Source organism: Piliocolobus tephrosceles, chromosome 10 (assembly GCF_002776525.5).
Source record: "Piliocolobus tephrosceles isolate RC106 chromosome 10, ASM277652v3, whole genome shotgun sequence".
NCBI lineage: Eukaryota > Metazoa > Chordata > Mammalia > Primates > Cercopithecidae > Piliocolobus > Piliocolobus tephrosceles.
In genome coordinates, this window is record NC_045443.1 from 119,704,448 (window position 1) to 119,716,379 (window position 11,932).

Consider the following 11,932-nt stretch of genomic DNA (forward strand, 5'->3'; position numbering starts at 1 on the left):
TTGTATTTTTTTTTTAGTAGAGACGGGGTTTCACCGTGTTAGCCAGAATGGTCTTGATCTCCTGACCTCATGATCCGCCCGTCTCGGCCTCCCAAAGTGCTGGGATTACAGGCTCGAGCCACCGCGCCCGGCCGAAAGCGGTTTATTCTTAATAATTTTTTTTTTTTTTTGAGACGGAGTCTTGCTGTGTCATCCAGGCTGAAGTGCAGTGGCACAATCTCGGCTCACTGCAAGCTCCACCTCCCGGGTTCACGCCATTCTCCTGCCTCAGCCTCCTGAGTAGCTGGGACCACAGGCACCCGCCAACATGCCCGGCTAATTTTTTGTATTTTTTAGTAGAGACGGGGTTTCACCGTGTTAGCCAGGATGGTCTCGATCTCCTGACCTTGTGATCCACATGCCTCAGCCTCCCAAAGTGCTGGGATTACAGGCATGAGCCACTGCACCCAGCCTATTCTTAATTTTTTAAAAATACTTTGAGCTGAGCGCCATTGCCCACACCTGTAATCCCAGCACTTTGGGAGGCTGAGGCAGGTGGATCACGAGGTCAAGAGATCAAGACCATCCTGGCCATCATGATGAAATCATGTCTCTACTAGAAATACAAAAAGTAGCCGGGTGTGGTGGTGCGTGCCTGCTCTCCAAGATACTTGGGAGACTGAGGCAGGAGAGTCACTTGAACCCAGGAGGTGGAGTAAACAGTGAGCTAAGATCGTGCCACTGCACTCCAGTCTGGCAACAGAGTGAGACTCCGTCCCCTGCCAAAAAAAAAAAAAAAAAAAAAAGACCCAAAAAACTTTGAACACAAAACTAGTATGTAAATAAACTAGTATTGAAGTAAAAGCAGTAGTCAGATTTATTGTACTTATAATTTTTCATTTCATAAAATTTTAATTTGGGATTTATTCCAGGCAATACAGAATTTTTAATTTTTCTAAAGAGATTTTGTCACTTCATCCTTTATCCTTCCAGTAGAAATAGTACACAGGGACCAAATACCGAGGCTGAATAATTAATTGCCTTTCTTTCTTTTTTTTTTTTTCTTTGAGATGACGTATCGCTCTGTCACCCAGGCTGGAATGCAGTGGTGTGATCTCAGCTCACTGCCACCTCTGCCTCCCAGGTTCAAGTGATTCTCCAGCCTCGGCCTCCTCAGTAGCCAGGAGTAAAGGCGCCTGCCACCACGCCTGGTTAATTTTTGTATTTTTAGTAGAGATGAGGTTTTACCATTTTGACCAGGCTGGTCAAGAACCCTCAACCTCAGGTGATTCACCCACCTCCGCCTCCCAAAGTGCTGGGATTACAGGCATGAGACAGGGCTCCCAGCCTGTTTGCCTTTCTTATAAAGTTACATAATGACTTCATTGTAACTTCTCTACCCTACATGCTTTTAGAAAGTAAATGGAATTTCACAACATTAGGTGCTCACTGTGTGTCTGGTACTGAACAAAGTCTTGGTCCTGAGGAGTGGAAGAAAAGGAAGTTATTTCTGTGTATTGTTGAAGACTTTCTTTTCTAATGGAGATATTATTAACATACCATAAAATTCACCAATTTTTTTTTAATTGTGGTGAAATACACAGAACATTAAAGTTGCCATCTTAACCTTTTTTTCTCACACTGTTGCCCAGGATGGAGTGCGATGGAACGATCTCAGCTCACTGCAACCTCCCCGCCTCCTGGTTTCAAGCGATTCTCCTACCTCAGCCTCCAAGTAGCTGGGATTACAGGCACATGCCACCACGCCCAGCTAATTTGTGTATTTCTAGTAGAGATGGGGTTTCACCATGTTGGCCAGGCTGGTCTCGAACTCCTGACTTCAGGTGATCCTCCTGCCTCAGCCTTCCAAAGTGCTGGGATTACAGGTATGAGCCACCGTGCCTGGCTGAGGACTTTCTTAAAGTGGTTCCTCTTTGCTGGACTGTTGATGTGAAATCCTTCCCCTCCAGCGAGTTCCTGGAGCTGTAGCCCTGGGCTGAACACGCTGTAATGTCTTGCTGGTTTTGCCCTTGTCTTCCAGACCATGACCTGGTCGTTTGGATGGAACAGTTCTCTTCCTGTTTACTATATTCGAGAGGAAAAGCAGAGAGTTCTTCTGTATGTTTGCGCTCACACTGCGATCATCTACAACGTGTTCAGGAATAATCAACACCACCTTCAGGTATGCAGGGATTTCCTTCCCACAGGTAGGGGAGTTGTCTTGAACGTGTGTGTGGTATTTTGTTTTGTATCTCAAGGACTGACTTCATTCTATCACTGTCATATTTTCCCACTTTCCTTGGAACTGAAAGCAATCCTGTCTTTAGAAATAAAGGGTATTGCTTATTGTCTGTTTCTAATCAGAATCAACTTACAAAACAGCAGTTGACATTCATTTTATAGTTAGAATTTAAAACATCTGTATTTTTTACACTTCTGCAAAAATGTGGACAGCGTAGATCATGTCTCCACAGATACAACACAAAGGGCAGCTATTCAGCAGGGTGCCGACCTCACGGACACTTACATACCTCTCTAGTTTCAAAGGGCTTTCATCTTATAACTGTACCGAGAAGTGGGTATTCATATCCCCATTTTACAGAAGAAGAAACTGAGGCTCAGAGTGATTTAAGTGACTTGCCCAAGACTGTACTAGTAAACGATGTCTCCTGTCTTGAAAGTGTTAAGTAGGTCAGTTGTCCTTTTATCCCTCCCTCCTTTCAGCAGCTTTGCTCATTTTCACCCCTCTCTGAGCCTCCCCGATTTGTCCTTCGTGCCTGCCCTCCTCACAGCACTCCACTTCGTTCATTCCTGATATTTAGGACCCATTTCATTTTCATCATTTACCTTTCCAAGCGTCCTATTCCTTGGTGTCTGACTTTCTACTTGTTGACCTGGTAAACTGTTCCATATCACCCTTTCAGTTGACGTGTGTTGTTACAGGAGTGTCCTTAGCTGATGCCTAGATCAAAAACACCATGAGGTATTTACCAAGGACCCAGTCAATACTCAGTGTTGTGCCAGGGATTCAAGATGTCTGGGTGCAACTTAAGGAATTCAGTCTCTAGAAGTCCAGAAATACGCAGGCAGAAATCAGCAGGCAGCTCCCCTTGGAGCTTCATTGAATGCATGGCAGTGAGCACAGTGGTGATGGCAGAGAGAGAAGAAAGAGATCGCTGTGGGCAGGCTCAGATAGTCAGGGCGAGCAGGATGCACAGATGTGCTGGGGTGGAAGGAGGCAGGAGTCCAGCCTCACTAGGGCCAGAGGGCTGGGAGTGGCCTTGATCATCCATTCGTTTCACAAATAGTTTATAGCTGCTATGTTTCAGAGTATAGGTCTGTAGTAATGAACAAAATAGATGTATTCCCTGCTCTCATGGAGCTTACAGTCTAGTACAGAGACAGACATTAAACAAGTGAACACATAAATGATTACAAATTGTAACCAGTGATTAAAAGGATATGTGAAAACGCTCTGAGAGAGACAAATTAGGGTAAGAGAAGACTTAACTTTAGACTGAGTGGGCAGGGATTGAAGAGGTGCTGTTTCTGCTGAGACTCGGAGGATGAGAATGAGCCAGTCAAAGACAGTCTGGGAGAGACCATTCCAGAGGGAGCAACAAGTGTTCAGGCCTGTGTGTGGGGCCCGGAAAGAAGGCTGGCATGGCTGATGCACCGTGAAGGTGAGAGAGAAGGGAGGAGGGAAGAGGGGCCATTTCCCAGCAGGGAGTGCTGCCATTTGTGTTTCCAGAAGATTCCTCTCTTGTGTGCACAAAAGGATTATAAGAAGATAAGAGTGGAAGCAGAGGCTGAGCATGGTGGCTCATGCCTGTAATTTCAGCACCGGTTGTGGCCAAGGAGGCTGAGGTGGGTGGATCACTTGAGCCCAGGAGTTTGAAGCCAGCCTGGGCAACATAGCAAGACCCTTGTCTCTACAAAAAATTTAAAAATTAGCTGGGCATGGTGGCATGTGCCTGTAGTCCCAGCTACTTGGTAGGCTGAGGTGGGAGGATTGCTGGAGCCCAGGAGATCAAAGCTGCAGTGAACCAAGATTGTGTTGATGCACTTTAGTCTGGGTGACAGAGTGAGACCCTGTCTCAAACAAACAAAAAGAGTGGAAGTAGAGAGACCAGTGAGGAACTTTTTGCTGCTCAGAGCCCTGAAGTGAGCAGTGTTCTAGAGAGAAGAGGCTGGTAGCGTGACTCAGAGTGGCTGGGGGAGGGGAGGGCCCAGATACTTATCCTCCACTTGGGTTGGGAGTTGCCACGTGCCTTGACCTCTAGGAGCCATTGTTCATGTGGGGAGTTATCTTTCAGGTGTTTGGAGGGAGAGAAAGTTTGAAAATCACCCACTAGGAAGTGGAGAAACCCCCAGAAGGCCAGCAGGAACAGAATTTCCAGCCAGATGAGCATTGAAAGGAGCTCAGATCTCTTTGTGGGTCCCGGCCTTTGCTGATGGTGGCCAAGGCTGGGCCACATCTTGGATGTTTCAATGCATTTTCTCTCCATTTCCATAGGGCCATGCCAATATCATCTCCTGCCTCTGTGTCAGTGAAGACAGGCGGTGGATCGCCACAGCAGACAAAGGGCCAGACTGCCTGGTGATTATATGGGACTCCTTCACAGGGTAGGCTTTGTGTAGCCACTTCTTTTTTCCCCAAATTTGTGTAGGGTATCTGCCACTGTGTGACAATGACAGAATGAGTAATGCCAATGCCTAGAAATTTGATTTGTTGGCGTTCCACAGTAGACTGGCTTATGCTGACTCACACTAACCTAGCTCACACAAGCTCAAAGCATAACCCAGATGGCAAATCTGTCATTTACAACGAGAAGCATTACTTCTACAAGGACAGATTTTCTAGTGGCTGGTCAGGCTGCCTCTTCTGGGCTGTTCTTAATGGTTACTACCAAGTGTTCCTGTCTATCCCTGCTCCCTGTTCCATACATTTCTTGTTGGATATGTTCAATTTCGATCTGTTTGCCTGCCATGGTTTCAGGTATAGTAATGATGGGAGACTTTCCAAAGCTGCTGTTTCTCTGCAGTCTCTCTCTAATTCTAACAACCCACCATTGCCTCCTTTCTTTTATAGTACAGACAGGGTCTCACTCCATTGCCCGTGCTGGAGTGCGGTGGTACAGTCATAGCTCATTGCAGCCATGAACTCCCAGGATCAAGTGATTCTCCTGCCTTGGCCTCCTGAGTAGCTGGGACCACAGGCACATGCAACCACACCTGGCTAACATTTTTTTGTAGAGACGAGGTCTTGCTATGCTGCCCCGGCTGGTCTTGAACTCCTGGCTTCAAGAGATCCTCCCATCTTGGCCTCTCAAAGCACTGGGATTGTAGGTGTGAGTCACCATGCCTGGCCTCTTCTTAAATATTTTAATTTATTGTATTATATTTTCATAGAGATGGGGTCTTGCTTTGTTTCCCGTGCTGGTCTTGAACTCCTGGGCTCAAGCCATCCTCCTGCCTCGGCCTCCCAAAGTGCTGGGATTATAGGCATAAGCCACCACACCTGGCCTCTCTTTCTCTCTTTTTTAAATTAACAGACTTTTATTTTTAGAACAGTTTTAGATTTACAGAAGAATTGGGAAGATAGTACTGAGGATTCCCATATACCCCACACCCAGATTCCCACATTAGTTACATCTTACATTAGTAGGATCAATTTGCTATAATTCATGAACCAATATTGACACATGATTATTAACAAACATCCAGGATCCCACCTAGGAGACCACATTCGATTTAGCTGTGATGGCTCCTTAGGCTCTGCTTGGCTATGGCAATTTCTTAGACTGCCCTTGTTTTTGATGACTGACAGTTTTGAGGAGTACAGGTCAGGGATTTGGTAGGGTCTCCATCTACTGGACTGTTCTGATGGTTTTCTCGTGATAAGCCTACCGGCCTTCTGAAATACTCCGGTTACAGTGGCCTTCTTAACCTGGGGGTAAAAGGCATGCTCACTTCAATCAAACGTCAGATAAACCAGTCCAGGTGGTGAGGGGAGGTTGACAGCCCATAGACTTTCTACTGGAGCTGGATCTGGAAGGCTGGGGTTCTGTACTCTCCTTGTATCTGCTTCTGTAACTCACTCTCCTCCCTCCCCGGCTGGAGGCAGACTGAATGGAGAGCCTCTCTGGTATCAAGGTTGTCATCCTGTATTGCCTTTCTTCCTAACTCATAAAATTCACCTTTTCTGGTTCCTTTTCTGATAGTGCATCAAACAAGGAATGGTGGAATTTCTGTGGGCTTGAGCAGTTCTGCTCAAAGTGTGGTCTGCAGGCTGAGCTGATCTGTCAGCCGGTCCTGGGCTATGTTGAACAGAAAGTACAGAAAATGAGAGGGGGCCTTTGGGAACTTTTATAGCAATTTGTTCTTGCTATGGTATTTTTATTTTGTGAAAGTATTTGATCTGGGCTGGGTGCAGTAACTCATGCACTTTGGGAGCCTCCCAGCACTTTGGGAGGCTGAGGCAGGAGGATAACTTGAGGCCAGGAGTCTGAGACCAGCCTGGGCAACATAGTGAGACTGTCTCTACAAAAAATTAAAAGTTAGCCACATGTGGTGCTGCACGCCTGTAGTCCCAGCTACTCGGGAGGCTGAGGCGGGAAGATGGCTTGAGCTTAGGTGTTTGAGGCTGCAGTGATTCATGATCATGCCATTACACTCCTGCCAGGGTGACAGAGTAAGACCCTGTCTCAAGAAAAAAAAATATGCATTGGTCTGCAATGGAATAAAAGTTTTTAAAAAATACCTTTCACCACAGATAGTTTGCAAAGCGCTGGACAAGAGGATGTCTAGGCAGTTGGGGGATCCTGTGGGACTGAGCACGCCACCTTGTGTGACAGCTCTCAAGCAGGAGGCCGTCTTGTCTGCCGAGGACATTGGGAATGGGGCTGGTAGTTTGGGCTGTGGGATATGACATTGTGTAATCGATGAGAATGCAGTAGAGGTCCACCAAGTGAAGGGAAGGAGCTGTAGGGTTTCAGGGAGGGCCTGGTTGGGGACAAAAAGCATGAGCCTGCAGTAGATGGTGGGTGGGGGAACGTGGTGATGCTTGTCCAGCCATGCTGGGCAGGAGGGGAATAAGAACAGGGAATGTGACTGGTGGTGGCTTGCCTGGGTAGGAGAATTGGAAGGGAAGAAGGGAAGGTGCCCAGGGGACTTCAGAGGGACATGAAAGAGCAGGTGGCAGGAGGCAGGTGTGAGTGTCGGCTCTGGCATCCACCTGGGCCTCCATGCCCGCTCGGCCGTGGTCTGCTGTGTGACTTGGAGGCCCAGAGAAGAAAGTAACTTTCCCATTTGTGAAAAAAGTATAATGATGTCTACTGTTTTTTACTTTCCTCGGGCTGCTGTAACAAATTACCTCAAACGATATACTCTCTTGCAGTTCTGGAGGCCAGAAGTCTGAAACCAAGGTGTCGGCAGGGTTGGCTGCTTCTGGGGGCTGTGAGGGAGAATCTGTCCCAGGCCTCTCCCCTTGCTTCTGCTGGCTGTGGGTGACCCTTGGTGTCCATGGCTTGTGGACGCATCCCTCCGATCTCTGCCTCCATCTTCCCATGGCATTCCTACCATGCATCCATCTGTGTCTTCTTGAGGACCCTGGGCATTGGATTTGGGGCCCACCCTAGTCCAGCACAACCTCATCTTAACTAACTACATCCACAAAGGCCCTGTGTCCAAATAAAGTCATATTCTGAGGTTCTGGGTGGGCCTGAGTTTGGAGGGGCCACTTAGCCCATTAAATCCAGTGCACAGGATGTTGTGAGGATCACTGGAGCACAGCACCAGGCCATGATAGAGGATCCTAGATGGGTTTTCTTTCTTAACTCCTGGCCTGAGGCAGAGGGCAGTCAGATTCACTGACAAGACTGTTAGGGCTTAGTTGGGTAGTTGGGTGGGAGGGAAGAGTTCAACAAGTGAGTCCAGATGCACGAGGAGGTTAGGAAGAAGTCCTGTTGAATGTTCTATAGTGGGGGACACAGGAACTGCTCTCCCGCAGGTGACCAGTGACCTCCAGGGAATCACATTACCCAACCCTGAACCTCATGTGCCTTGACGTCTCTGTGGCATCTAACACTTCATTTCCTGTGGCTTCTCTGATCTCACATCCCTACAACACACGGCCTTCATGTCTGGCTTCTTTCACTTAGCATCATGCTTGAAGGTTCGTCTGTGGTATGGCTCGTGTCCTTTCTATGGCGGAATCACATTACATTGTATGGACAGACCAAACAATGTATGCTCTTTCATCTGGTTTTTTGTTTTGTTTTTATGTTTTTGAGACAGGTTCTCACTCTGTCACCCAGGCTGGAGTGCAGTGGTGTGATCGTGGCTCACTGCAGCCTTGGCCTCCAGGGCTCAAGTAATCCTCCCACCTCAGCCTCCTGAGTAGTTGGGACCACAGGTACATGCCACTGAGCCTGGCTAATTTTTTTTTTTTTTTCTGGTAGAGACAGGGTCCTCCTATGTTGCCCAAGCTGGTCTCAAACTCCTAGGCACAAGTGATCCCCTGCCTTGGCCTCCCAACATGCTGGGATTACAACTGTGAGCCACTGTACCCAGCCTCATCTGTTGTTGTTATTGTTATTATTATTATTATTACTGAGACAGGGTCTCACTCTGTTATCCAGGCTGGGGTGCAGTGGCACAATCTCAGCTCACTGCAACTTCTACCTCCTGGGCTTAGATGATCTTCCCATCTCAGCCTCCCAAGTAGCTGGGACCACAGGTGCACACCACCACACCCAGCTAATTTTTTTGTATTTTTTTAATAGAGATGGGGTTTCACCATGTTACTCAGGCTGGTCTCGAATTCCTGGGCTCAAGTGATCTGCCTGACTCAGCCTCCCAAAGTGCTGGGATTACAGGCATGAGCCACCATGCCCGGCTCCTCTGCTTAATTTGTTAAAAAATGATTTTAGTACATTTTAATAGAAAACTGTTAAATTTAATGATGGCCCACGCCTATAATCCCAGTACTTTGGGAGGCCGAGGAGGGTGGATCACTTGAGGTCAGGCATTTGAGACCAGCCTGGCCAACATGGGGAAACCCCGTCTCTACAAAAATACAGAATACAAAATAAAAAAAAAAAAAAATTAGTTGGGCATAATGGTGCCCGTAATCCCACCTACTCGGGAGGCTGAGACAGAATCGCTTGAACCCAGGAGGCGAAGGTTGCAGTGAGCCAAGATCGTGCCATTGCACTCCAGCCTGGGCGACAGAGGGAGAATTCATTTCAAAAAAAAAAAATTAATGAAAACCGATACATTTTCATGGAAAGCACTGGCTGCCGTCTCTGATCCTAGTCTTCTTTCTAGAGGTGATCAATTTGATGTGTTTCCTTTCAAAACATTTGCTTTTGTTTTAAACACATGTATATGGATATCTTCATATAGTTTTTCTCCACAACATGGTTAGTGTGATCTTTTCCCAAACGTAAATCTGATTGTGTTGCCACCCTGATTAAAACCCTTTAGAAACTGCCCATTATCAGATCAGCTTATGCTACAGGGAACACGCACCCTGCATCAGGGCTGTGCAGACACTTCCCCCAGAAAGTGAAATGCCTGCTGCCTGCACACGTAGCCATCTGCAGCTGCTAACACGCTCTCAGCTGCAAGTAACGGCACATCCAACTTAACCACAAGGAAAAGGTATTATCTCATGCAGTAGAAGCCTGAAGTCGGCCGGCAGAAGAGTCGGAGTCCTTCAGGTGTGTCTTGTCTCCGAAGCCTTTGCTGACCGACACCTTCACCACACAGAGCTGCTCCGTTATGATGTTGAGCTGCTGTTTTTTCCTTATTTGTGAAACTGTGTCTCTACTAGACACGAAGCCACTTGAGGGCAGTGATTTTTTAAAAAAATTACACAGTAAAGCATATCTGTGGTTAATAATGCAAATGCTATGTTAATATGAATTTTATGATATCCCAAGTGATTACTTTGGGACCCAGAAAAGATTATTCAGAGGCTGTTTTGGTTTTAGGATTAGTATTCATTTTATTAGTGATAAATTAAAAACCGTAGTTCTTCCTCCAGTTTTTCGCTCAACTTAAAAATCTTACCCTGTTTATAAATCTAGCATATTTTTGCAATCACCTTTGAGGAGGCTTTGATTAATGTTTGGCCCCACTTACACATTTGGTTATTAACTCCTTTTAAACATTTAAAACTGCATTGCGATATTTAAGATATTCAGTTTCATTAAGTTTTTTAGTAGTCTGATTAACAAACAAATCCTTCATAGTACTTAATTACTGCAAATCTAGTAAATTAGACATAAGTTTCCTTAAGTGTTCTAATATTGCTTATAAACCTATTACGATTTTAATTTAAAATCACAAATCTAAATCAACTACATATTTTAAATTAGCATCACAAATCTAATCTGTTAGCAACTCTGGGGTATGTCATATTCACTTAAACATTACAAATTCCTAAAAAATGAACAAATTCTCTTATCACAACTATGTTAATAATGCAGGTCTGACTGACTTCATCTTCTCTATATTCAATTCCAAGTATCTCCAAGGATAAGATACATTTTCTCACTAAGGACTTCACTGTGTTATTTCCAATCACTTTGGAATTGCCTTCCCAGGTGAATTTTTGGGGCTACTTCTCAGTGGGATGAAGTTTCTCGAGTGACAGAGAACCAGAGAAGTCCTCAGCTGGGACACAGACTTGATGCCAGCCAGTTGGGACCCTGGTGTGACATACAGACATACTGAGGCCCGTTTATCTTCACTGTATCTAGGACTCCATAACCCAAAAAAAAGAACCGTGCGGCCTGCATTCCTGGTTTAAGTCTTGCTACCACCCTCTCTTCGCTCCAGTGGGAATCAGTGGGCCTCCCCCAACCCAGACGTTACAACTTCCGTCTTCGCTTCCACTGCTTCTGTGCTTCGGTTGTGTGAGATACTTACATGTCATCTGATTCTGGGTATTTCAAGGCTGTGTCGGAATCCTACAGTTCTAAGGTCTTGTCAGTAACACAGTATGGAAGTGTAAGAGCAAAAAATAAAAGTTCCTCCTCACCCAAACCCCATCTCCAGAGGAACCATTGCTTACAGTTTGCAGTCTGTTCCTCCAGAGTTTTTTCAATATACACACACACACTCACACACATACACACGATTAGGATGATGCGATTGTTTTGCAATTTGCTTTTTTCCCAAATTTTGGTCACTTTCCCAGTCTATCTCATTCTTTTTGAAGGCAGCAAAGTTTTTATTTTTATTTCTATTTTTTATTTTTATTTTATTTTATTTTTTTTTTGAGACGGAGTTTCGCTTTTGTTGCCCAGGCTGGAGTGCAGTGGTGTAATCTCAGCTCACTGCAACCTCCACCTCCCAGGTTCAAGTGATTCTCTTTTTTTTTTGAGACGGAGTCTCGCTCTGTCACCCAGGCTGGAGTGCAGTGGCCGGATCTCAGCTCACTGCAAGCTCCGTCTCCCGGGTTCACGCCATTCTCCTGCCTCAGCCTCCGGAGTAGCTGGGACTACAGGCGCCCGCCATCTCGCCCGGCTAGTTTTTTTTATTTTGTATTTTAGTAGAGACGGGGTTTCACCGTGTTAGCCAGGATGGTCTCGATCTCGTGACCTTGTGATCCGCCCATCTCGGCCTCCCAAAGTGCTGGGATTACAGGCTTGAGCCACCACGCCCGGCCTCAAGTGATTCTCTTACCTCAGCTTCCTGAGTAGCTGGGATTACAGACTCCTGCCACCACACCAGGCTAATTTTTGTATTTTTAGTAGAGACGGGGTTTCACCGTGTTGGCCAGGCTGGTCTCAAACTCCTCACCTCAGGTGATCCACCTGCCTTGGCCTCCCAAAGTGCTGGGATTGCAGGTGTGAGCCACCATGCTGGCCTTATTATTTATTTATTTTATTTTATTTATTTATTTATTTATTTATTTATTTATTTATTTATTTATTTATTT

General features: G+C 46.0%; 1 protein-coding gene across 3 annotated transcripts in view; it reads left to right on the forward strand.

Annotated features, from left to right (window-relative positions):
* Positions 1-11,932, forward strand: part of WDR66 (WD repeat domain 66) — an 82,123-nt gene that overhangs the window by 12,556 nt on the left and 57,635 nt on the right. For all 3 annotated transcript variants that reach the window (XM_023205274.2, XM_023205282.2, XM_023205290.2), the window contains 2 exons: positions 2,021-2,161; positions 4,496-4,605. In XM_023205274.2, coding sequence (XP_023061042.2) covers positions 2,021-2,161; positions 4,496-4,605 — 251 coding nt within the window. The remainder of the gene's footprint in view (positions 1-2,020; positions 2,162-4,495; positions 4,606-11,932) is intronic.